Genomic DNA, 27,799 nt, shown 5'->3' on the forward strand with positions numbered 1-27,799 from the left:
TCCCCCCCCCCCCCCCGCAGAGTCTGAGGCTTCAGGACCGCAACTTTTGCCAGTGAGGGCACTAAATGAAGTCTTCATTGGGGAGAGTCTATCTTCCAGGTACTTTTAAACCTATTATCTTGAGTATGGAATTTAATATTTTATTACTTTTTTGATATTAAATTTCTACAACCTGGCTGGGATTTATAAATAATATTGTAGAAGTAATAGAAATTAATTAATGAAATATTTCTCAAACCTTCATATACATTAATACACATTAAGGGGAAAGAACTTTATGTGACCAAAAAGGTTTGTGAAACCCTAGGTTAAACAAAGTTATTCAAGTGTCTTTACTGTACTGCTTTCCATAGCTTGTAATCTACTATATAGGTGCTTTATAAATGTTTAAGAGAGTGTTATACTAGGCATACATTTGCAATTGATATAAAACTTTTATAGTGAGTCTATATTAAAATTATCCCACCAACTTAGTGTCCTTTAAAACTGATTTTTTTGTTTGCTTGTTTTTACCCAGGATCCAGTTAAGGATCACACATTGTATTTGGCTGTCATAGCCCTTTATAATTAATTAAGAACAGCTCCTTAGCCCCACCTGTTTTGTCTTTTGTTATGTTAATATTTTTGAGTGGTCTAATACAATTGGTTTGCAGAATATGCCTAATTTTAGATTTGTATGATTTTCTTTTTTTTTTTTTAATCTGCCCGATAAGATTCAGACTAGGCATTTTTGACAGGAATGCTACATAGGTAATGATGTGTCCTTTTTAGTTTAACATTGAAAGGCCAGATGCATTGACGGTTCAAGATTATAACCATTGTTAGCAAAGATTAAGTAAGGTTAATACAGTTCCTCACTAGGAGTATTAAAATGTAGTATATGTTTTATTACTGATAAAATCTATTTTGTGGGCCTTGAATATAACTTAGGTTTAAATTGTCAACAAAAGTTTTTTGCAAAGCTTTTTTGTGCAACATAGTTACCAGCAATAAGATAACTACCATAATGTAAAAGTTAATTTAACTCTTGGTAGTACTTTAGAACTTGACTTACTTCTTATTTTTGTAGATGTAAATAAATTAGGGGTGGAAATTAGAGATGAGTTGTATGTCCCAATTTCCTGCTACCAGAACTATATGACCTTTTGAAAACCATGTAGTTGGTTCTCTAGTTTACTGCAAGTTGCATAAATTCTGAAATTGTTTGTTGCAAGTAATATCTTTCCATAAGAAGTTTAATTATGGTGAGAAAAATTTGTCTTAACTAAAAAAGATATCCTCATTCTAGACAGTGACTCAACTCAGGTAATATTGAAAATAACTTGTTTGAAGCAATATGGAGATGAATAATAGATACTATTATGTGATAGAAGAGAAGGGAGAAAATGTAACTCTATTTAGTGATATAATCTAGTCATTATTGGTAAAGACATAAGACAGAGAAGAGAGCAACAACTTTAAATGAGGTAGGAGAAAGTCTACATTAAATTAAATAGATGACAAAGGTAAAAATGTTTTGCATCTGAGTTTTTGCTTACTCTAGGCAAGCCATTTAATGGCTTATTTTATTATTTGCATATTTTAAAGATTGGGTGGTTAACTGCTGAGAGCTTCTACTAGTGTTGATTTATAATTTGTACTTACTAAAAAATTAAATAACTTATAAGGAAAACCGGATGGACTTAGTTGATGGACTTTTGGGGAGTCAGTGAAATCCCCATGAGAGGATTTTAGATTGAATGCTTTTATTTCCTTTGGCAGTAGTAGTCTGGTTGGTTTATCTCCTTAATAATGTCTGATGCTGCTGCTTTTTGTGTTCTGTGATGCCCCACCTTATATCTTTACTAAGGTACGGATGCAGAAGGTTGGCTTCTGATGCTATTGAAAACAGTTTAGAGGTATAATAACTTATTTTTAAAGATTCTATGAGGTAGACCCTTAGGAAGAAAGGAAACGAACATGTATTAAATACCTGCTATGTGTCAGGCATTGTGTGTATGTTGTGTATGTTATCTCATTTAATGCTCATAGCAACCTTATGAGAAAGGTAGTTACATTTATCAGTGAAAAAATTGAGATTTGGAAAGTTCAAATAATGTGCCCATGGTCACGTAGTTAGCTAGCATCAAAATTTTTATACCTAGTGTTTCTGATTCCAGATCCTATATTGAGGCTTAACTATACTCTGAAAACAAGACAAGTACTTTGCTTGGAAAATATGAAGTGCAGCAATATTATTCCTGCCTCATTTATAATGTTCTTAGATTTAAGAACATTTTAAAAGCCCAATTTTTTTTTCTTTTCTTCTATTTGTTCTAACCTAGAATGTCTTATTCTTGGGCTGTAGCAGTGGACAATTTAAGAAGAAGTATACCCACTCTAAAGGGACTGTGAGTTTTATTGCTGCCTTAAAAAAAATAATTTCCCTGAAACAAAAATCCTGTGAATTAACTAATCTTATAAACTTGCATGTGAGAATGACACTAAATTTGCTCATTGTTTTGAGCTCAGCATCTCTCACCTGACTATACTTTTCTTCCTTCCTATCTCTGCTGCTCTTCTTCCTATTCCCACTTACCTCTAATCTCTTTTGTTTCTACCTGATTCTGTCACAGTAATAGCCATTTCTGTGGATTTGGCTGGCTTGTCTGTACATACTAGGCTCCTAGTGTGCATTTTTTGGGAAGGCATAACAAAGCTATGGAGTAGATTAAATGTGAATATTAGGCTTGCTATCTTTTATTTTTAGAAGGAATACTGACTACAGAGAAAAAAATGGAGTTCTATCATGTAAAACCATGCAGGGAGAAATGGAGTTAGAATAAGCAATAAATTATTCATAGACTGTTAGTACTTGCAAGCATATCAATAATTGTTATTTTGAAAACTGTATTTTATTAAAGGTTTATTTTAACTTTTTTATTTGCTGGAGAAAAAATAATCTAGTGTTGATCAGTGTGGCACTGTTATTTTAAAATAGGGTTTACAAAATAGGCTTTTATATATTTCAAAATTTCTTTGATTAGTTACAAATAATTTTCATATTCATGAAGTTAAAAAATAGTGTCATTTTTGCTAGTGTCAGAAAACCCATTTGATTTCATACTTATTAAATATTCTAAGAAATGTAAATCTCTTAAGAAATTACAGTTCTAGTTTGAGTCCTACTTTGACTACTAGTCCAGTATTGGTTGATAATTTTCTTTAGAGCTTTATTATCTTATCTCTGTTAGTTTACTGCCAATTCAAAAGGTATATTAGGATATAACTTAAGAAATAAGAGTTTAGCAGGAACTCAAAGAATTAGATACAGATTTAGATATATCACGCACTAGCTACCAAGAATGAAACTCACCTAAGAATGGTATTTTTTTTTTAAATTCTGAAATGAGGTTTTGTATATGTTAGATTCTATAAGAGCAGTAGCAGCAATGCTAGCTAAAAATTTACAAGAAGCCCTTATCTGAAATATTAAAGGACGGATAGAAAGGAGCATATAGACCAGAAAGGCATACAGACATGCAGAAGCTGTTTTTTTTTTTCCCGTAACTTTCTTACTTAATCAATATTGGAATTAGTTCCATGATATGTGTGCCTACTAAGTTAGATATGTCTTGGTCAAGCTGACTTGGATTTCATCAGTTCTGAGAAACACTATGTTTGTCTTATTTACTGTGAACCATAAGCTCAGCAAACACAGTTTTATATTCTCAATTCGTAGGGCTTCCTACTATGAGATTTCAGTTGTCAGTTCTGAGAAACACTATGTTTGTCTTATTTACTGTGAACCATAGCTCAGCAAACACAGTTTTATATTCTCAATTCGTAGGGCTTCCTACTATGAGATTTCAGTTGATGATGGTCCGTGGGAAAAACAGAAGAGTTCAGGGCTCAATTTGTGTACTGGAACAGGATCAAAGGCCTGGTGAGTAACTTGGGATATTGCTTATCAACTTTTGTGAAATACTTTAAGTAACATAATTTATTTGATATATTGATGCATCTAAGGCCTATAGTATGCAAGAGGTAGCCTGGTGTTACCAGGATGGCCCTGTTTCTGCTTCTCTCATTGATTGGATCTAGTAGTCCTGACTTGACTTTTGGATTACAGTTATAGCCGGGGTTTGGTCATTATTTGGTCGTTATGGAGCCTACTGCTGAATTAGGTTTATAAAGAAAAAAAGGAAATAAGAATTAGTTCTTGGGACTATGCAGTTTTTTAAAAGCGAAGGATATTTTAAACAAGAGTAAAGAAATGAATTAAAAGTACAATACACAAAATAGGATGGAGGTTTGTGCATTAAGGCCTAACTAGAGATAACCTGGGGCATCCTCTATCTTGTTTATAACCTCCCTCTGGGTAGTTTCTTGTGATTCTTAGTATATACATGTAGGTGCAAACATATCTGTAGCTGTATTCTCTCCTTTGTATAAACTCATATTCTAAAATTAGCTACTAGATAGGATATTGTGTTTCAAATTCAACATGTTCAAAACTTAATTTATTGTCTTTAGTTTTTCTTTCTGTGTTTCTGTATTGCTTAATACCACCAGTATTTACCTGGACTCCATACTGTAGAGACAAACATTACTTCTCCAAACCTTGTTCTTACTTTTGAGTCTTTCCATTTCTCTTTCTCCCCTCCACACATCCCAGCCTCTAAATCACGTTAATTTCACTTGTGAAGTCTTTGTCCAACTTTTTCAGTTTCTACTGCTGCTTCTTTGGTCCAAGCCCCATCTTTTTAGAGAATATTCTTTGTTTCTCATTTTTTATTCTTCAGGCTGTAATCCACACTACCAACAGCGTAATATTTCTAAAATGTAGATAAATCTGACTGTATTTCTTATCTGCTTTAAAACTTTCATTGACCTCTGTCATTTAAGGCCCTTTAAACCATAACCTTAGGTACCTTACTGGCCTTATTTTTGCCCATATCCTTACCCCTACCCATCAGCACACTGGAGATACCACAGGCTGCTTGCAATTCTCAGCACACGCCTTGTTCTCTCTTGGCTTTTTGTTTTTGCACAGTGTGACTTCTTCCTGCTTTGAATGCCTGAACAGTCCACTTTCCATCTACTGGCTGAAACGTCCAGTCTTCAAATGTTATTCTTTTTAGGAAATCTTCATTAACACTCAGTTCCTTTCATAAGCACAATGAATTAATCCCTTTTTTGTCCTTCCCCAGCACCTTTTCTTTTAGCAATATTATAGCACATATCACATTATTAGTTATTTAATATGCTAATATCCAGCTAGTTTGAGCAACTTGAGAGATTTGGGATGGTGACTAGTGTATTTTTTTTTTCTTCTTGAATTTTTGTGTGCATACCCACAGTACCTAATACATATTCATTCAGATATTTTTTGAAAAAATTACTAAATGCTCACAAATATAACAAACTGTGCTTATCAAATTGTGATTTTAAGTTTGGATGGTTTAGAGTTTTACTGCTTACTTTTTCAGCATGATGTTTTAAATTTTTTATTGTGGAAAATTTTAAATATATACAAGAGTAGATAAAACAGTGTAATGAATTGCCATGTACCCATTAGCCAGTTTCAGTAATTATCAACTCATGCCCTCTGTACCCCTACCTACTTCGTTTTGTTCCATTTTACTTTGAAGTAATTTTCAGACATTATGTCATTTCATTTATAAGTATTCAATAACTTTACATCTTTTAAAAAAGTCTTAGTTTTAGACAAATAAGTAATCATTTGGAAAAAATAAGTATCATTTAAAAAGATAGGTTAATATCTCATTTTCCTGCGGGCCAGTGAGAGGAACAATTACATTTCTAAAATGACTTTTCCAATAATTGTTTGAAAAAATAAATGTAATCATCTAATTTGCTAAAAATTATTTTGTACTATCTCATAGATTAAATTGAAACATTAGTTAACAACTTTTATTTATAATGACAGCATCTTTTCTACTAAACATGGTATGCTACTTGTTGAAAACTGGAATGAGGATTAGAAATAGTTTCCCAGATTCTTTCGCTTTTCTTTTCCCAGTATTCTCATCCATAAAAGTGGTCAAAATGTACTTTGAAAAGAATACTGGCTTGAGAGTTAAGAGACCTGGCTAAACCACTAACTAGCTGCAACCATGTACAAGTTTCCTTATCTGCAAAATGAGGAAAATGGAACAGATAAAATAATAAAATTACTTTATCTTCTGAACTTCTGTGATTCTGTAAGTTTTTATTTTATGCATTATAATACAAGCTATCAGTTGTTTAGCTCCTGCTACTTTGTACTGTGCTAGGTAATATTTTTATACATCAATCCTTATAGAAATCCTGAAAGAAAGTAGTAGTATGGCCATTTTATAAAGAAGTTGTGGCTTGGCAAAGGTAAATATTGAGGCCAAAGTCACACAACTAATGTCAGAAGCTGGATACAAGCACAAGTGTGCTTGACTGCAAAACTAATTCTCTTTTCATTGTGTCATTATTGCTTGTGCTGGTGTGCTGGTTCACAAGGGAAGGTTCACTTTTAATGGAGAGGGAGAGGACTACAGAGGTCACATAGTTGAAAGATGAATCACTAGGTTATATTGAAGAATTATCAGAATTATTTAATTTTCAGACTTTTAATTTATCAGAAAATTATTTTCAGATTTTTAATAATGAGAACAGCATGAAGAATAACAGCCACTATAATGTTTTTAAACTATTCCCTGCCTATCTCCTCACGCACTCTTTATTTGAGTCTTGTGTTGATGTTGCATTTGAATAAGTGTGGCTTACATTAGAATTTCAGCCTTCTCTATGTTGCTTTTTAAGGTCTCTTATTATCTCCTGTGCTCTAATATAGAACTCTCTCTCACTAACTAGATCCTATCCCTGTTATCTTGGTTACTCAGTTTCTTCTCTACTGAGTTCTATGCAGCTTGCTTCCTTCTATCATGTTCTGTCCCCTCCCCCCCATAATTGATGATTCTTTTGCTGTGATTGTATTTCTCATTCATCTTTTGTCCTTTTCTCTTCAGAAAGTGTGGGGAGACACAAGAAGCCTAGGAAACAGAGGGCTAGGGGAAAGCTATATATTTCTATATGTTGATAATTTTTATTTTATCATACTACCATTTGTCAGCGTTTTCTTTTGTTCCAAGCTAATTATATTATCTTATTTAAATTCTCACAAATACTGTGGAGGTAGGTGATTTTATTTTCATTAATAGGTTATAAAAAGTCTCAGAAGTTAATTGACTTGCCCATACCATGTGGCTAATAAATGGTGAAGTCAGGATTTAAATTTTAGATTTCAAACTATAGATCTCTGAAGAGTCACTGGAAAGAAAAGATTAGGATAGTCTATTTCTTGTTTCGCTTCTTCTCTTAATTCTTTATACAGAGACATAAAAGTTTGTTTTCTTAGGTGACCTTCTCAGTTTTTGCTTTGAATATGAAACGTAGAAATGTATAACTTAGGGTTAGCTAGCTGTTGTAACAGATGTACCCCCCAATCTCAGTGGCTTAATACAATAGAAGTTTATTTCTTGTTCTCATAAAGTCAGAAGTGGTTGTTCCTGATTGGCAGGTGGCTCTCCTCCAAGTGGTTATTCAGGGATCCAGGCTCCTTCTATCATGTGGCTCTGCCATTTTTTAAACATAGCTCCTAAGGTCGCTGTGCTCATTTATGTCAAGACACACAGAAGAAGGAAGAGCAAGGAGGATACCCATGGGAGGCTTGTGAGCCAGTCCTAGAAATGTTGCTCATCACCTCAACTTTGATTCCTTTAGCTAGAACTTTAGCAAGAGGAGCTAGAAAATATAGCTTAATTATGTGTCCAGGAAAAAATTAGGGTTGGGGAATGACTATCCCATCTTTGCATTTCCAAAAATTCTTCCACAGGAGATAGGATATAGGAGTTCTGTAGCATAGCAAGTGTCTCTGAACTGTTCCATTATCATCTTGGCCCTTTGCCCAGTGTGGAACATGATTTACTCCACACAGTGGGAGAAGTACTGTTGAGTGGAATCTCCATATGTTCTGGGAGATGTTTCTTAAGAAACTGTTGTTGTTTCTTAAGAAACTGTTCCCAGTACTCCTCCTCCATACATTGTGCTCTACCAGACCTAATTAAGGATGAGGAGATTCTTTTTAGAAGACAGGGTTTTAGTAGCTGATGAAGAAATGATACTCAGTTGTCTTCCAATTTGGTTGGTTGTCTTCAGTAGAGGTTATGTCTGATTTCAAATGGCAACTCTTGGAATGGTGAAGGTTATAGACCTAAGAACAAAGTTGTCATGTTGCTAGCTAACACCTGCTTAGGTATATAGTTATCTTGGATATAGAATGTAAACTTTAACTAAAGGTAGAGTGAATTGGCTGAGATCCAGGTTACAACAAGAGGAGGTTATTAATCTTAGTCTAACTCCAATGTAGAAGTCTTAGTTGAGGTAGGTTTGTGGTATCCCTAATAAGTGATAGTTTTAGGACTATTATAGCAAATTCTTATAAGACTTCTGTTCTTTTAAATTGTCTTTACTATAAGAAGATATTAGTCACTAAAATCTTTTGCCCTTCAACTACATATTTTAATTTCATAGAACCATAATTAATGAAGCTTACTTTTATATGACTTTTAGACTTAAAATAAGGAGAATCCCTAAACAGTCCACATCCAATAACAAGGATGCTCAGAGAAATTAGAATATAACTCATACATACTCCTTGCTTTTGACATTTCCATTCAATGTTGAGTTCTTGCCATGAGCCAGGTAGTGTCCTAAGTGCCTTATGTTTTGTAGTGTGTAACAGTAATACTAATTAGATAGTAATGTGAACCTCATACTAAACAATAAGGAAGTCAGGAAATTTAAAGGTATTTTGCCCCACATAGTAAGTGTGAACAAAGGTACAGAGGCAGAAATGAGCTTGGTGGTGTTGGAATGTGAAATTGGGGGCAGATAATGGTGAAAAATTGCATTGGCAAGGGTCAGATTTTAGATTTTTTAGCAAAGGGGTTTGTTCTGTGACTGACCTTAAATTTTTAGTGTAAAGTTTTGTGTATCTGCATTTTACTTAAAAGAATGTCCAAAATGTTTTCTCATTTCTCCAGACATGAAGGGTATAGGGTTATAAGGGTATAGGAAATATCTCTTACTCCCCATCCTCAAAAAAGTTGAGCCAATGATTTAGGTTTAGAGTTTTGTTGACTCATTATATTGTCATTATCTATTGAGACCATGTAAGAAGAGTTATAAGGTAGTAGAAGAATTCTAAATTATCTGTAAGAATTTTTTTTTTTTTTAAAAACCTTTCCTTAATGATCTTTATAGACCCCAGGACAGAGCTGTTTTAAAAAGTTATTCATGTTTGTGATAAAGTTTGTTTTTCAAGTGGTTAAACAAGACATCATACATGTAAAAGATTTCTTGCCTTCAAGGAAGCTATAATTTAAAGAAATACTTACATATGTTAAAAAGTAAAACTAGTGTTCATTTCATTTCATACCTTTAGTACTGATTTCTGGATAAAGCTGCCATAAATATGAAGTTTTTTTTTTTTTTTAAACAAAACATGGAAATAATATATACACTATATAATGCCTTTTGTTTTTTAACATTTTGGTTATTCTTCCATCAGCACATATAGTTCTGTTCTTTTTAATATAATGAATAGCTATAATGTAATTTATTTAACTAGCTTCCTATGAATATATATGAGTTCTGCTGTTATAAGTAATGCTTAGTAAATATTCTTGTACATTTCTTTGTGCATTATATGTAGAAGTATATTTTAGGATAAATTATTAGATTGAAGAATATCTTCATTTTAAATTCTGATAGTGCATAAATGCTCTCCAACTTCAGCTTCTACATTCCTATCAGTGTTTAAGAATACTACTTTCCCTATGCCCATGCCCATGATAAAAACTTTATCAGTTTTTAGCTGTGTTTATTTATAAAATGTTATAATAATTTCTAAGAGTTCTTTATATATTAAGTAGGTTATTTCTTTTCATATTTAGCATGTTTTTAGAATTAATACAAGAAAGAATTATGTGGTTTTTGTTTCTAGGTCATTCAATATTAATAGGGTTGCAACTCAGGCTGTGGAAGATGTTTTAAATATTGGTGAGTACCAAAATAGCTATTATATGTTATAGTATACTATATAATGTATATGTATTCTTATATATTTGTTAGTATATGATATAAAATACCTAATCGAGATACTTTCCCCCTTTTCTCTTTCAATAGCAAAGCGACAAGGAAATTTGAGTCTTCCCTTGAACAGGGAATTGGTAGAAAAAGGTCAGTGACAAGTGATATTAATCACTAACAGTTTAATTCAGTTTTTTAGATTTTTAATGTTTAATCAATTTTTAGAATGATATTATGAAGTATAGTTGTTTAATTAGCAGAGTAATTTTTCTGACTCAAACATGCTCTTAAATATAATATCCTCTTAAATATATTTAAACAATATGAAGTTTAAAGGCAGAATTTTATATTGTTATTTTTGTCAACCATGAAAATATAACCCTTACTACAAACATGTCCTGAGAGAGAGGAAAACATAGAAAAATCTATGTCTTGCAAATAGGAAATGCATACCTAAGTTTGGTGTGTTATCCATGTCTTTTGAATGAGATGGAATTCACTTGAGCTGTGAACGCTTATTTTCACATTCACTCAAACGTTCTCTTTAACCTTCTCCTATCTAGTTTTACCCTTCAGGATTATTTTAAGAGAAATAGCACTGTTGGAGCAAGGATCAAGAAATTTGAAGACCTGGGTTCCAGTCCCAGATCAAACAGTCGCTCGCTGTGAAACTGTGAGCAAGACTATGACCCTCCACTTCTCTACTTCCTCAGCTGTAAAAAGGGGGTTGAAATAAATCATCCTGCTGGTGCTTAAGAGTTTTTCAAATGTATTCTTTAAATTTTATTTTTAAAAAGTTTTAAATTCTTAAATTGAAAAACACATTCATTTGATTTGCGTATCAGATTTTAACACACTGAAGTCCACACATCTACCAGGATCGTTCTTATACAGATCTCAAATCAAAGCTTTCCGTGCTGTATCTGTTTAATTGATGAGTATCCTAAAATTTCGAGGTCAATTGCTCGAACAAACAAAAAAGCCTAAACTTGTTTATAGTTACATCTACCTACCTGTGTAAGAATTTTCTCAACATTCATAACCAAAACAAAATATAGACACAAAGTGGATATTAACACATGTAAGACTGCCGCTGTCATTCATAAACACGGACACTTGAATTTGAGAGTTATCAGAGCAGCCTTATTCTTACTGGTTGCCTTTGAAGTGAGTTAGCAATACATTTGAACTTGATAAAGTTTATTAACAGCGTCAGTTTATTTTATCTTTATTATGTATTGGATCTCCATATAAAACTTCCTTTGGGGAGATGGTTTGAAAAGAAGACTAAATCTCTGAAGTCCCTTTCAGCTGTCTAAAATGAACTCACCTCTCTTCTCAATTTGAGACCTAAAAGATTATGTTGATCTGGGTTATGAATTAGCACTAACATTAAATCTGTATCAAAGAAAGGAAAATTAGGTACATACAAGCGGTCTTCAAAAATTTCATGAAAGGATTCATATTGTTTTTTCATTTAGTTTTTCTATGAACATTTTGGAGTACCCTCGTATAGTAATTGATTCTTAATTATATAGTTTAACGTAAAACATATATAAAACAAATTTATGTCAGCTATATAAATTAAGGGTATATACACAATGTAGTGATTGATATTTTTCTCTTAATAAACATATCAGAGCATTACTGAATGAATGTTTTTCCTTTGAAGATTTGACTATCATCAGAAGTAGTGAATCCCAGTGGTGCAATCACTGTTACATTTTAGAACTACTCTTTTGAAGTTTCCTTCAGAGCTAGCACGTATTTTGTGATGTGTTCGCAGGGAGGAAAATTTTTATTTTTATAGGTAAACTTGGGTTTTTTAAAAAGAGCCTAATAATTTAAATGAGACTTCCAAAAAATAAGGTAGATTATCTGACAGTCTGGTAATTTTTTTGATGTGTTGCTCAACTAAACTTTCTTTCAAGCCTGATTTCTTTGTACAGTTGTCTTTAACCAATTTGTGCTTTGCATGCCAACTGTTATGTATCTCTTGGTTAGATAGAAAGCAGGTCCCAAAGATTTCTAAAAATATCTTGAGTGATGGAAGTTTTATTGGAGAAAGCATACTCCCTGTCATTGTTTGAGACTGCATTTTACATCAAGACTATTTACTTATAGTTATGAATTCTTTGACGTGGTATTTTGGAAAGTACTTGGCAGGGGAATATGACAACTTGAGTTCCAATTTTGAGTGTGTCCAACTAATTCCTCTATTTTTAATGACTAGCTTTGTTTTGAGTTAGTGTTTTTTTCTTTTTTCCCAGCTTTACCTATTTCTGCTATATTGTGGGTGATGTATGCTTTTGTGGGCTAATTGTGGAACCTAATCCTCACTTATAAGGATTTTTTTTTTTAAGTGGAATATGTGTTGTGAGTTCCAAGAAACTTTCTCCCAAACAGACCTTTGCAATAGACTGCTTTTAAGTTGGGGATAGTGTCTACTTTTGTTTTGCACTTCTCAGAAGTAACCATCTTTTTTTGAACATGCTAATTTTTTTTTTCTTTTTAGTAACAAATGAATATAACGAATCACTGCTCTACAGTCCAGAAGAACCAAAAATACTTTTTAGTATTCGAGAACCAATAGCAAACAGAGTTTTCTCAAGCAGTCGTCAGCGCTGTTTCTCCTCAAAGTAAGCATCCTAGTGACTTGACTGTTTTCATCCCTTTCATCCATTATAGAGCACAGTTGGTATTAAGAGTATTCAACTTCATTAAATTCACTCATTTAAACTTAGTCTGGCAGGAAAAACAGAACCCGTGGAACTAACTAGGTATCATGCTAACCTGGTCAACATGAAACTTTTTTTTATATTGTGCCATTTTAGAGAAAACTAAAAAAAATTTTTTTTTTTTCCCTTTTTCGTGTCCGGCAACGGACCGCAACCCTCGGTGCTGCACCCGCCCCTCGCTCAGCCAGTGAGCGGGAACCGGTCTGTATGTGGGATCCGAACCCTTGGTGGGAGCGCCGCTGCGCTCCCAAGCAGCGCACTGTAGCAGTGCGCCACCGGGCCGGCCCGAGAAAACTAAAATTTAAGCGACTAGAAGGGGTATAGTTATTTAATTGGGTGATGTTGATTTGTTGTTTGTCCTATGTATCAAGACATAATAAAATGAAATTGATCATTTTAAAAAAAAACTATTCTAGCAACTTCTTTTTCATAAGCTTTGGAATAAAAGCAGGATAAAAATTCATATAAAATCTAAGTTGCACAGAATAAACCTTTAGAGTAGCATTCATGTCTTTCAGCTTTTCCCTAAAAATGAACACCCCCCTCTACTCACATCAATTGATTCTGCTTCAGCTTTTTTTTTTTTGAGGGGGAGGATATAAAAAAATTAATAAAATTTCTTATTTTGTAAAGGTTGCCCAGTTTTCCAAATTAACAAGAAAACCTACCATAATTATGAGAAAATGTCGTCTATGTCATAGCAAACAAAGAACAGTTTCATTACAAATTGCAGCTGATAGTGTACATATTTTCTTTTAATGAATATATAATTTTTCCCCCCCAGGTAAGACACTAGAAAGGAAACTCATTTTAAAATTCACTTACTCATTTGAGAGTTAGTTTTGATTAATCAAAAAATCTATGCTCAATTTGGGTGAGACTACAAAGACTTGTTAAAAATATATACTTCTTATATTTAAGTTTTAGCTAATGTTAATAGAATAGCTTTGTGACTTTGGCAGTTGGAAAAGATTTCTTAAACTTGTCATAAAAGACACTTTAACAACTAAAGAAAAGATTGATAAATTAAACTATATGGGAATTAAGAACTTCAGGTAATCAAAAGACACCATTAAGAAAGAAAAAGGCAAGCTACAGAGTGAGAAAAATGTTTGCAGGACCTATATCCAGCAGTGGGCTCATAGCCAGCATATATAGTATATAAAAATTCCTACAGATCAATAAGAAAAAAGCAGGCGGCAACCCAATTAAAAAGTGGCCAAAAGTTCTAGGAATTCCACAAAAGGAGATATCCAAATGGCCAATAAGCATGTGAGAAAGGTGCTCGACCTTGTCGTTCATTTGGGAAACACGCATTAAAACTATATAATCAATGCTATGTACAACCACCAGAATGGCTAAAACACCAGTTGTTGGTAAAGAGGAGCAACTGGAACTTTTATACACTACTGTTAGGAATATATAGGTTTGGAAAATTGTTAGGCAGTTACCTACCAAATGTGAACACAGGTGACCTGATAATTCTCCTCTCAGGTATATATCCAACAGAAATGTATTCACCAAAGAAACATTCAAGAATATTCATAGCAGCACCACTCCCAAGAGCCAGAAAACCAAATGTCTGTGAATAGAAGAGAGATGTAAATTTTGTATTTTCGTACAATGGAAGTGTTTTCATACAGTGATGAAAACAAATCAGTTACTACGTGTAAGAACATGGGTGAATTTCACAAACATACTATTGAGCAAAAGAAGTCAGACACCAGTGTATATATTGTATTTTTCCATTTATATGAAGTTCAAGAACAGACAAAGCTATTACACTATGGTGATAGGAATTAGGATAGTGGGCATACTTGGGAAGGAGGGAGAAGGGGTAGCGACTGGGAGAGGGCAGTAAGGGAGCTTCTGGTGAGCTTGATTAACACGTGATTCCTGGTTTGGGTGATAATCACACAAGTGTTCACTGAGCTGTTCATTAAAAATTTGTGCCTCTTCTGTGTATGTGTTATACTTAAGTAAATATTTTACATGAAACACTCTTGCTCAATACTTAAAATTCTTGTAATGATAATAACAACATTCAGTCATATGAAAACAGCCTATGAGTTCCATCAAGTCTGCACTTGTTTACTGATAAATGTGTGAGTGAATGGTGCTATCCTGAACATTTAAATTTTGAGACTTTGATAATATAACCCATATATTTACAGTCACTAATTCTCTCATACCAAAGAGTAACTTGGTTTTTAAAATCAAGGCCAAATGATCTGCTAGTTTAGATAAAAATTTAGGGTTTTAAATACACTATTATTTAGAGTTAAGAAAACTGTTAATATCTAATGAGATATTTTCTTCTGCTTAGGGTTTGTGTTCGTTCTCGTTGTTGGGACGCATGTATGGTTGTGGATGGAGGAACTTCTTTTGAGTTTAATGATGGAGCAATTGCTTCAATGATGATCAATAAAGAAGATGAGCTTCGAACTGTGCTTCTAGAGCAGTGAAGGATTTCTTCAGATGTGAAATTTGGATTACTATTTTTACTGCAAAAACAGACTACCAACCATAAAGCAACATTTTTTGGTTATTGTTGAAACTGGTTGCCTTTGGGCTCAAAGGTGACAAAGAAGGCGAGATTTGTATTCTGTTCGATTCTGATAGAAATAAAGATGTGCACTGTGTAAGAAAATGGATGGACTAAACTGATTAGAATTGATACCAGTGAAATTTCTATATAACTTACAATTGATAACCTAGAGTGCTGATATATTTTTAAATCTAGAGAGGCAGGCTGAAATAAAGGATTAAATGTTTAGGATTTGAAATTTAACTGTAAAAGTGTTTTTTCCTTCCCTTTCTTTCTAACTTTGTGCAATTGGTCAAACCAAACACATATGATTAATGCATATTTTTTATAGTACGTAAAAATCAAGATTTTTAAAAAAAGATTTTGATGATGATGATGATGGACAATTTTGATAAATCCTGACATTGACCTAATTGAAATAGGTGAATGTGTTTTTATATGTACTAAGAATTTTCTAATTTCAGGACAATGTTAGGACACTTTATTGATTTAAAAATTTCAAACAGTCACCAAAATGAATGTTTACACTTTCGTTTTGGTTAATTTCAACAATGCTAGGTGAAATAATATATATTGGGAAAAAATCATGATGCTGTTGTTACAAATGTATAAATTATCCAGTAGCTATTTTAGTTCAGACAATTTTTTAAAAGTGATTTGAGTCTAATAGGTTTCTTCCATCTTTAAAATTCTCTAACATGGATTCAGTTACTAAAAGGATGAAGTGAATTGATTAGACATGTTCTTTTGGGAATCTGGTAAAATATTTAAAAAATATTTTCATCTAGTATTAGTATTGCCAGAAAGAGAATGGATTCTTTAGTAAATATGTGAAACACGGTAGTTTTGGAATTGCCTTACTTGGTATTGTGGTGATTTTCACTTAGCTAATATTCTGTTTTACATAGTTAGCTTTATAGGATAAATTATAGTTTTCCTTTTTCCTCATTATGAGAATTTATTTTTAGAGGAAATTATTTTTATCAAATTCTTGATCTACTAATAGTAAGTAACCCTAGAATTTTCACCAAAAAGATCCTGTTGCTGCATAATGAAACACTTGGTATTCTCATGCCATTTTTTCACTTGCTGGTGAAAATTTTTTTCAATCACTGACAAGTATTTATTGGACATCTACTCTGTGCCATGTACTAATCTGTCAGGTGCTCAGTATACATTGATGAATGAAACAGACTATCCTTTTAGAATTTGAGCCTAGTGAACTCAGAAGTAGATTCTGTGAAAGCTAGGATATACTCATATAGTCAAATTGGGTGCTCTTAGTTTTGCCAACATTTAATATATTATTATCAGATTTGTTTATAAATGTTAGTGTACAGAGGTAATCTAAGTTTTGATGTATATCCAGAAGAATCTTTTTATCTTTGTTAAGTGTATCTGCATAAATACTGATAGCAAAGAGTTTATGTGATGGATCAGATAGAAAGCAAATAAAATTAGTGTTTTCCCAGAGCTGGATCTAGTTTCTAGTTTGATTTTTTTTTTAAATGATACATGTAATATCATTTTACAAAGAAATAAAATTTCACACTATAGAAACTCCCCTAACAGATCTAAAATACCTTCTTGAAAAAAATGCAAGCTCCATCCTTAATATGTCAAGGAAATCTGATTGTCAAAATGCTACCATACATCTGTTAATATGTAACATATTCATAGGTAACGTGTTGTGTAAAACTGTTCATAAGCCATATTTTAAAAGGCTTAAAAATACTTAATGTGCCCCATCTGTGATGTGACTTCTAACATTTCTATTTTGTGGTGGGATTTACTTGTGAGAGATGAGAGGCAGAAGATGTTAGAATAGCAAAATTGTTTTTATGACTGAGTTAACCTTTTAATGGCAACTATATGTGAATAAAATTAAATCATTGTTCTCTCTTATACTTCATTTTGTTTCCTTAACTCTTATGGGTCATTATTTGCAAACCAAGTTTTCCCAAAATCTTGTGTGTCAAAAGTCTTTTTCCCCACTGCTATGTATATTCAGTGCCCTGTTTACTTCACTTACTGCTAATAGTTGGCACAGAATGATTTGTTATTTTAATCAGAGGGTAAATGTATTAGTCCATTTCTGTTGCTTATAACAAGATACACAGAATTGGGTACTTTGTAAGAAAACAAAATTGCTTATACTTTTGGAGGCTGGGAAGTCTACAGTGCAGGAAACATATCTAGTGAGGGTCTTAGTGGTGGTGACAGTGCCCCAGGGGTCTCAAATTGCAGAAAATGGCGGAGCAGAGAAGGCAAGATAGTTCCTTATGCACTCTTTTTAAAGCTTTCAGAATCACACCCCTGACCACCATTATTAATCCATTCACTATAGCATGGTCCTACAATCTAATCACCTCTTCAAGGCCCTACCTTTCAGTCACCATGATAGGATTTCCCACCCTCTTAACACTGTCATATTGGGGGTCAAGTTTTGGAGGGACACTCAGTCCAACGCAGTACTTACCTGACTCTTCAAATAATTTCGACTTAATATTCTTGATGTTCCATATGTATTTATATTCACAACCCCAGTACATCAAATCCAATTACATGTTTTACTAAATGGATAACCTTCATGTACAAAAACTTTACATTGATTCACTTTTTAAATAAGCAGAAAGATAGAGCCAATTATTTTTATTGCAAAATATTCACTAGGGTTGAAAAAGTTGTCAAATATAAATTTAAGGATATATTATCTATTGTTCAGCTGTGAAAGTAACAATGTAAACTGAAAATTTAAATCACTAATCCATTCCATTGTACCAATATAGTTTATGCATCTTTATACTTAAGGACAAGTATCTATGAAGAAAGTTGCGCAAAAAGATCCCAGGGATAATGTAACATCTAAATAATATAATAAATAAAATAAACATATATAGTGGTCATGAGGGGGATAAGAGTAAATATATTGCTGAACGGCTGAACTAAAGATTAGTTCAATTATTTCTTCAAATGCAGTTTATTCTCGACTTTAACATTAAAAATACTCAGGAGAGATTAGAAAATAAGTCAGTGAGAAGGCTTATTAAGTTTCAGCATTAAAGAATTTTGTTTTAAAGTCTTGTGGGCTTTAACGGCACAGTTTTAAGAACTCACTGACTAAATGAGCTAAAGAAATAAAAATAGGAAGGAATATTTTAAGTATTATTTAAAAATGAAATACCTTAAATATAGTGATTTTAATGCTCAAAAGTACATTTAGATATTTTGGTATCTACTTTGAGAAGTATCAAAATATCAGCATTTTAATATGTAGAGTCACTAACACAAAAATAATAAAACAATAAAAAATAAATAATAAAGCAAAACAATTCCATAAATTAGTACAGGCTTTTAGGGCTTTAAGCAATAATCTTGAAGAGTTATTAGCCTCTTGTTGAAGAGACCTTTTTGATTTCCTGGAGTATTTGGCTAGGTGGGGAGGGTAAGAAGTGTGTTAGTGAAAGAGGAGGTTGCCTTTTTGCTTATTGCAGGGTTAGGGTACCCAGTGACTTTCTAGTTTGCCCAGTCCCTAGACTAGTTGCCTTTCCTCACCTTCCCGTGTGCTGCTGTTCAAGCACCGTATGCTCACCATTGTAGATCGTCATTAAATGTTGAATTGCATTTGAGTTCACCAGAATAGAAGGGACACAAGCACTTTATCCAGAAATAAAAAGTATGGCACCTGGCCAGTGTCCCTCATCTCTGGAACTTATGGGTAGGATATAGGATAGTAAGAAATCAAGGGCCCAAGAGAGGGTAAAGTGACAGCAGTGCAAATGGAAAAGGAGAAAGTTGTTAACATCTGGCTTTCTTTTTATGATTTTATATGCCTCTTAGTGGAAGAACACAATATTACTTATTATTTCCTTGCTAAAAAAAGAACTTGATAATACAAATCTCTATAGCAGAGTTTCTCAACACTGGCACCACTGACATTTTGAACCAGGTAATTCTTTGTTGTGGGGGGCTGTCCTGTGTCACGGGATGGTTAGCAGCATCCTTAGTTTCTACTGGCTAGATGCCAGTAACACCTCTCTACTTATGACAACCGAAAATGTCTTCAGATGTTACCAAATATCGCCTGGGGGTTGCAAAATCACCCTTGCTGTAGAACTTTTTGTTGCTAGATCTAACTACCAGTTTATGGGAATAGGGGACAGATTAACCTATTAAGTGTCTCTCCAGGGATGACATTGGCAAAACGCAGAACATGTAACACAGGACAAATGACCTAGTTTCTTCAATAAACCAATTGTAAGGGGAAAAAAAAGGGAGAGGACCCAAAGATTAACACTTAGAAAATCTCAAACATTCAAATCAAATGCAAGGTATGGACCATGTTTGGAGCCTGTTCACAACAAACTCAGGTAAGAAAATAATTGAGACAACTAGGGAATTTTCAACATATCCTGATATTTAATGCTTCGGAATTAATTCAGGAGAATCTCTATATTTTAGAGTTATATAGTAAAATATTTATGAAATTATAGGTCTGGGTTTTGCTTCAGAATAATCTGGGGGGAAGGAGGTGGGCAAAATGGTTGATATCATGGATAAAGTGAGATTGGCCAGGAGTTAATGATTGTTGAAAGTGGATGATGGGGTTCATATTCTTTTTGCTTCTATATGACATTTTTTATCATTAAAAGCAAAAAAAAAAAAAAAAAAAAAATGAGGCATAGTAGTGATAATGTAAAAAAATCAACAAAACTGGATGATAATTAAGAATCACCATTCCACCATCTGAATGGACAGGTTTCAAAAGGAATTTAATTGCTGGAAGACCTCTGGGCACAGGGTAAAACTCTTCAAATGGTTTCTGAATGACAGTAAAATACACAGTACAAGCTGATCAAGTCTGTAAAGAGTATTACCAACTGACTTTTATTGATAGTACTTGATTATCACATTAGTCACTTGAATTCAGATGTTTTATAAATAAGTCATTACTTTTGGAAGCACTTCAAATGTAATAATAAGCCAGTATTTAGCACCTTTTCAAAAAGCATTATAAACTATCATTTTAATTTGACAATAAGCACATGAAGTAGATGGGTCTGTTTTGCAAGGTCTTTTTTAGAGGCCTCTGAGCCAAATGGCATACTACACTGAATGCTTTCTAATTTTAACCACAGTACTTAGAAAAAAAGGAATACAACTCAACTGAAGTACTTGTTTTTATAAAAATGTGCTTTATTGTAAAACAAGTCTATAAAAGTAGAAATCACATACAAAAATACAGATTACTCTGACATGTTGGCAAAATAGCTTATGGCTGGACTTGAGTTTGGCAGTACTGTATGTTTGAGGGCATCCAGAAGTCAAAGTCCAACTGGTTCCTATTACCAGCTCTTGTCACTAATCTGTAAACAATAATTTCAAGTAGTATTTAGCATTTTTAACTAAGAAATCAAAGCATAATCAATTCCTGTGTAACACTACTTTAAAATGGTTTTCCTTAGGTCTGAGCAGATAAGGGCACTTCATACTATTGTTTCTACTTTTAAAAGTTTTGATTAAAAAAAGGAAAAAAGTTAATGTTACTAAAAATGATGGGTTTAGGCGTTTTTTTGTTGTTACATATTGAACATATGGGGAGGCCATCAATTTAAATTAGTTTTTTGTGATTTTTAAAAAGCAGAACCTAATTTTTTTACTCTGTACCAGTTTTTTTTGTGTGTTCTTGGCAGCTGGCCATTAAGGGGATCTGAACGGTTGACCTTGGTGTTATCAACATCATGCTCTAACCAACTGAGCTAAATGGCCAGCCCCCATGTACCAGTTTAAAAAAAAAAAAATCACTAGTTCTATCAAAAGGTTCAACACCTGGAGTCTTAACTCTTACGTAGGTAAAAGTAGTGCTTACTGCTCTCAAACTGCATGGAACCTGCTTCTAGTGTGCATCTTTGATTGAAAGGAACATGAAGTTCTTCTCTGGGAACTTTAAGTCCAGTAACCTTATGAAATGGGTAATTTCAAATCATTATTATGAGAGAACATTAAAAAAAAGACAATTTAAAAGACTTGATTTCAGAATAATAAAAAAATAACCTCAAGAACTTCAGCGCTAAAGGAAAACAGCAGGTGATTTCAGTTCAGAATTCTTCCACTCAACTTTTCAATAGAGGCCGACTGGGTTAATACCAACTTCCTAAAACAAAGCAAGTCATATAAAAAGCTAGAAAACGCATGTTAACATAGTTTGATTATAAAGTTAGAAAACTACAATTATATTTCTTCACCTAATTTAGAATTCTGGGAACACAGTACATCAACAAACATTAAAGGATACTTCAAATTAACCTGTCATAGGAAAAACTGCCTCTTGAGCCTTCAAATCCTATACCAATTCTATGCCTCTGATTGTTTTTTTGCTTGTTTTTTATTTAGGTTTTAAGGTAAATTACATGAAAATGTATAGGCAAAATTGTAATGCGTTTTTTTCCCTTTTTTATCCCCAGAAGAGATTGCCTCAAATGCTACTATCCTATGATTCTCTTTCAGCTCACAATACAAATAGCTTATTCTTTCAAGCTATGTCTTATAAAGCAATGCTGAAAAATTAAATAGATAAAAGTTACCATACAGGCTATGAAAATTCTTTGCCAGTGGAAATTTTTAAGCTTGATTCTAAATAGGCTTAATAAAAAAAGCACCTGGAACAGGTGGCTCAAATTTTGTTCTTTAAGGTATCTTGAAATTATAGGCTTACTCTCCTAAAATTTCAAAAGGCCTACAACTTAGACTCTTATGGGCAAAGCAGGGAGAAGCTTTTACAGTCATTTCAAAAAAAGCAACTCTTCATACTTTTCCCTTTCAATGGTTCTCTAATATACTTGCAGGATGAAGGCAAAGAGAAAACCAAGAATAAAACTAGCTGAGTGCTCCAGCAATTGGGTTTCCTGCCTATTTTCCCCATTCCAAAGAAAAGAGGAGACATCATCCCACAATAACTGCATCATAGACAACTGGGCTTTTGCACTGTCAGTCGGCATTTGATGCCCCATATCTCCTGGTTCTTTTTGTTGCCAATGGTTGGCCTGGCAATGGTGGTGAAATGAGAGCAATTAATCTGGAGATGAGGCAGGGCTTCCTTTAACAGTTGAAGGGTACCGTCTGGCACGATTCCAAAAACTTGCAGTGTTTTTAGTGTGGGAATGTCTCCAAGTTCACTGGAAAGGAAGAAAGAGACTTTCAGAGTAGCAGTATCTATGGAAACTGTTTGTCTAGGGCTACGTCACCCAATTTTTACAATTTGTATCATATTCTATGAAATGCAACCTGAAAACATAATTTGCAATAAACGATCTGAGAAAATACCAAAGGTGAATCAAACTGTAAAGCACAGACCATATAGCTTGAGCGACACGGCCTTAAGGAAACACGCCAGTGCATTTTGTTGAATGAGGCTTATAACAACCTTAGAAAACTTTGAGATTTATTTAAATCTCAACCAAAAAAAAACAAAACAGAAAAAAACCCCGACCATTATTGATTTGTACAGTGATCTGAGAGGGGTTACTGTGTTGTGAGAAGCAGCTAGCAAACTAGAGATGGTAAAAGTAAATATTTATTGTGAGGTCAGCTGGAACCACCATAGGTTACTCGCAATTTAAGGATATGGACTTGACCTTTATTTGAACTAGGCTGTTTCTCAAAAGGAGATGTCAGCAGGGTTTGATAACTTCTTAATAATTGTTCACAGTCAACAAGTCTATTATGTGTGATGAAACCAGCTAGTGGCTTCCCTAAGATATTTTAGACAGGGTTATGTAGTTGGGTGCAGATGGGGAAAAGGGGTGACCAATGACACCTTTATAGAAGCCAACAGCCATCTTACCTCTCTATATATTACTATTTTTTTCTGTTACAGATAGGCTAATCCTCTTCTTAGGTAATTCATATTAGGGGAGATACAACTGTCAATAGTGAAATTCTGGTTTACAAAAAAGGGAGCCTATTTACCCAAAGTAAATACCTTTTGGTTTTGGTAATGATTCTTTGTAACTCAGATTTATGTGCCTAGAAATTCATCTCTCTGATCTGTATTTGCTCCAGGTTGGGACACAAAGTACAAAGTCTCAGGAAAGGGAACATTTGTTTTGGAATTTAAACAAAATCCCACTGCAGATTAGTGAATACACCAATGATCTAGAGTCAGAAGCATCCTGTATATTTTCACATTCTTAACAGTTACTTAAAACAAACAAACAAACAAAAAAAAAAACCAACTTTCCTTGTAGTAACTGTCACCTGGCCTATAATCTTTCTTCCTTTCAGCCTATCCCATATACAAGTGTTCAAGGCATCCCCCTAAAGCCTAGCTCAGATTATGTCATTCACCGGCTCTAAAACCTTTGATGCTTCCCTTGTGTTTACGAAACCCAGACAGTTCGGCTGGCCATAAGACCTTAAAGCATGTCACCTGCTCCTCTGGTCATCTCACTGCCACTCTAAATGTATGTATTCTACGTTCCACAAAGTGTTTTAGACACCACAGATGTTTAATATATTTTAGCTGAATACAAGATGAAGGGTAATTTAGAAAATAGAAACACTAACCAAATAAACATGCTTATTCATAAGGATCATAATATAATCTGGAAGACAAAACAGATTAAAAGAAAATCAGGAAGAACAAACTGCTGTTGAATTCTTAAACTAATTTCTGGAATGTAGAAACAGGAGCATAAAAGACAGGTCCCAATACACAGATGTTTGTACTTATCATCACTTAAGATGATAGCAATCCCACACTAACTGAATCCCTCATGTGAAATTTGAGTATGAGAACTTTGCAATAACCATGAGATTTCCGATTCTGGCATATCCAAATTAGCCAAATTGTGAGTCATTCTGCAGTGGACAATATTTAAGACAAGAAACTATAGGTGGGAGTAAGAAAAAGAGGTATGGCATGTGGCAGAGGAGGAATGTTCTTGCAATAGTGGTGGGAAAGAGATTTGGTGAGGAACAAAATTACACCAGACTCTTGGAGCACATCTGGGTGTTACACGTGAGAAGGGATGATGGATGAAGAACCAGTTCCCAAGTCAAAAAACCAGGAAATCTTTACAATTTTAAGGGGGGGCAGGGGGGAAGCCTTGTTATGGGCACTATCTACAACACAAAGAACAAATTTACAATATCTCTTTGAAACTACAGTGGAAGAGACTGAAAAGCAAACTAAAGGATAGTAAATAGAAATTAATAGTGTAAGAGCCATTACTTTAAGTGTAAAATGACATTGATAATGGCATATCTTTGTTTAATCTTAGTAAATAAAAGATATTTACAACCTCTTTCATAGGTTTACTCCTCATCTTATCTACATAATCCTGCTTTCCTTATAAAATCTTAAAGGCCTCAGTTACAAATTCTTCTACCATAGGAGTTTTTAGTCTCTCCTAATCGCAGATTAATTTACTATCTCCACTTGGGTTTCTTACTTGAGTGAGAAATAGGGAGTAATTAGAAGAAACTTTAGACATTGAGAATAAGACCAATTAAGGAGTAAGGGAATAAATACAATGGGGATAGGTCCTTACAGTTTCCCAGGTATTTTAAAACATTATTACAATAGAAAGACACTCAAATTTTATTTTCCCACTTAAGAAATAAATAGCCTTAAATCCTTTATCCATAGATGACTCTGGAAATTATTCTTGAGGGATCCTGGAATTTTTATTATGAATTTCAAATACATCAGCTGCCAGAATGAATGAAATTAGAGGGAAAGACATTTTATCTTGAGAGACTTAAGAATAGGGTATTAAGAAACTCATCTTGAAGAATTCACAAGATAAATCAGCATGCTATTTACATAATGCCTAAAGAAACATACTCTTTTACCTTAGAGTTCAAGGACAGCATCTTCCTTCTTGTTTTTGCTCTGTTCTGATGGTATGACTGGTAACTAAACTCATGATTCCCCTGTTTCTCTTATTTCAGGGTAAGATTTAGACAAATACATAATTATAATGCAGTGAAGGTTCACACCTAGGTCTGTGACTTCAGGCCCATGCTCCTAACCACCAATTCACACTGCCTGCAGATATTACAATTGCTTTTATCACTATAAACCCACTGGATAAGATTATTAACATGCGAGGGCTCCCAGCCTTCTCCTAGCCTTTGCTTGAGAAAAGCATTTGGGTTATTACCTGCTTAGCTTCTTTCTGCAGTGAAGGAACAAAAGCAAGACACATGGATAGATTCTCTTGAGAAAAGCAACCAGAAAGTTATCACCACACTCCCCAGGGGGCTGCACAGGCAAAGAGACGGGAGCCCAGATGGCAAGGACAGGAAAGAATGGATGACAGAGAAACCTCTTTGGATAGACGCTAGAGGCTTCTAGGAGTTCTGGATGCTAGAAAATAGAGAGGGCAGCAATTTTAATAAGAGTTCCATGTATATGAATTTAGACCCCAACATTTGAGAGACATGGAAGTAAATACTGGCATACTTTAAGGCAGTACTTTTCCAAATGAGATACCAGCTCAGGCTGAGCCCTGAGATGAATTACAATGATTAATTAAAAAACACTATGATCAGACTTCCTAATTCTACTAGTTAACCCTGCAGCTAAGGTATTTGATTTATTCATTAATTCTTGAAGCTAACTTATAAGATCCAAACCATTAATTTCAGGACTAAATAAGTGCTTTGTTCAAAGTCACCACCCTTCCTAGGTAGGAACCCCAAACTAAACTTCCTTCATTTGTATAGTAAGCTAAACAAGGTCAGCAGCCTCTTTCGGGGCTGTAATAAGAAAGAAGGGTGCCTGACCAAGTCCAAGTTACTGATCTCTTGTGGTTTTAAAGAAAACTGCTATAAATTTACATTTGACATTAGGAAGATTTTTTCGGTCTTTTGGGATGAAATAAAGGCAACCATTTTAAAAATGAAGAGATGATATTATTCTGAGGATGACTTGGGTACAGTGCTTCCTAAAAGGAAGATGGACTAGATTGCTTTGTTCTTTGCACTCCCTTGATTTTGTGGAAGTTGCTGAGCAGGTGAAACTACCCTTGTATGAGCCACCAGATTAGATACAGACTATTTTACATCTGTCCAGGAGACCTTGGATCTAGGTCTAGCTCAGCCAGTAACTCACCATCAGGTCTGGATAAGTCACTTCACTCTTTGGGATCTTAATCCCCCCCGTTCAAAGAGAGCATCAGACTCTTGCAACATATGCCACCTTCATGCCTTTATTCTTCCCAGTCCTTCACCAAGCAGGACATACATCACTAGAAGATTACAGGACTTTTTCTCTAAGCCCAGATGAAAGCTTTTGGAATCAACTGAAGTTGATTTGAAAAATTTGGAAAAAAAAAGAAACCAACCCACATTGGGTCTGCCTCCCCAATTATACTCTGAGTTCCCTGGAGGTTAAAGCTGTCTTCTACTACTTTTGCAAGTCCTCCAAAGATACTATAACGGTATTCTAGTATTTACAACTGCTTACAGCTAATAAATGCTCAGTGGACGATCTCTGTCAACTCAACTTTACCAGATATTTTAAGCCAAAAACTCTGCCTTGGTTTTTCTACTTTGCTGGTCTTTCCTAGACAGCTGGTGGTACACTAATATTAAAGTTTAAGTTTTAAACATCTGCTATTACTAATAACAACGGACTTTAGTACCAAGTGGCATCTCTGTTGGTCCCTGTCTTCCACTAGCGTTAAAAACAAAATATACTTACAGTAAAGTTTCAGGTATTATATCATAGCATCGACTGAGTGATAGGTGTTGGAGGTGGTTGAGCTGGTAAAATTCCTGAAAGCAGTCATTCTTTAGCATGACACTATCACTGTAACAGAGCAGAAGAAAAGACATTCAAAACCACCCACTGATCCTAGATGGAAAAGACAGAAATAGTCTACTGCTTTGTTTCCTCAATTCAATATTAAGGTCCTTTCCCCATTCTGTGAGCAATCAAGGTTTTTCAATTTTTAATCTAAAACAAACAAACAAAAAAATACCTTAAGTCTAGGTGGACAAGATTGGGGCATCTTCTAACTAAGGTAGAGACATCTAGGAAAAACAAACAAGTAAACACAATGGTCACTATTAAATGAGGAACAAGACAAGGATATTTGCTATCATGACTATCATTTAACATTGTGCTGAAAGTTCAGGACAATGAGATTAGAGTTGCACACAATTATAAAGAGAAAACAAAATGATCATCTTGGCATATATAATTTCCTACCCAGAAAATCCAAGAGAATCACCTGAAGAAAGAACTATTGGAAATGTTAAGAGAACTGTATAAAATGACTGGTTAACAACAATTCATAGCTTATTCCATGTATCAGCAATAACTGGGAAAAAAAAAAAAAAAGAAAAAAAGAAAATCCCATACACAACAGCAAAA

The 27,799-nt window shown here is 34.0% G+C and overlaps 2 protein-coding genes across 2 annotated transcripts in view; one reads left to right on the forward strand and one right to left on the reverse strand.

Annotated features, from left to right (window-relative positions):
- NADK2 (NAD kinase 2, mitochondrial) overlaps window positions 1–15,467 on the forward strand; it is a gene marked incomplete at its 5' end in the record, with an annotated part of 42,773 nt that extends 27,306 nt beyond the window's left edge. The window contains 7 exons of the mRNA XM_008581421.1: window positions 21–99; window positions 2,325–2,390; window positions 3,830–3,925; window positions 10,043–10,098; window positions 10,225–10,278; window positions 12,644–12,767; window positions 15,193–15,467. Of these exons, the coding sequence (XP_008579643.1) occupies window positions 21–99; window positions 2,325–2,390; window positions 3,830–3,925; window positions 10,043–10,098; window positions 10,225–10,278; window positions 12,644–12,767; window positions 15,193–15,331 (614 nt within the window). The remainder of the gene's footprint in view (window positions 1–20; window positions 100–2,324; window positions 2,391–3,829; window positions 3,926–10,042; window positions 10,099–10,224; window positions 10,279–12,643; window positions 12,768–15,192) is intronic.
- Window positions 15,468–21,221: 5,754 nt separating this feature from the next.
- LOC103597565 (S-phase kinase-associated protein 2-like) lies at window positions 21,222–27,544 on the reverse strand. The gene is made up of 3 exons (XM_008581423.1): window positions 27,405–27,544; window positions 27,125–27,232; window positions 21,222–22,589 (listed from the first exon to the last, which is right to left on the reverse strand). Exons 1-3 carry the CDS (start codon window positions 27,542–27,544, stop codon window positions 22,376–22,378), a joined length of 462 nt encoding a protein of 153 aa, XP_008579645.1. The 3' UTR covers window positions 21,222–22,375.
- Between the last annotated feature and the right edge of the window lie 255 nt (window positions 27,545–27,799).

This window comes from Galeopterus variegatus, unplaced genomic scaffold, assembly GCF_000696425.1.
Source record: "Galeopterus variegatus unplaced genomic scaffold, G_variegatus-3.0.2 Scaffold2351, whole genome shotgun sequence".
Classification (NCBI taxonomy): domain Eukaryota; kingdom Metazoa; phylum Chordata; class Mammalia; order Dermoptera; family Cynocephalidae; genus Galeopterus; species Galeopterus variegatus.

Bases quoted from the DNA above. Each gene is read 5' to 3' on its own strand.
- LOC103597565 (XM_008581423.1), bottom strand. From the start codon at position 27,544: ATGTTAAATGATAGTCATGATAGCAAATATCCTTGTCTTGTTCCTCAT. The intron at 27,233-27,404 runs GTATTTTTTTGT...GCTCTGTTACAG, and splicing joins CTTGTCCACCTAGACTTAAG to TGATAGTGTCATGCTAAAGA. The intron at 22,590-27,124 runs GTAAGTATATTT...CTTCCTTTCCAG, and splicing joins ATAATACCTGAAACTTTACT to TGAACTTGGAGACATTCCCA.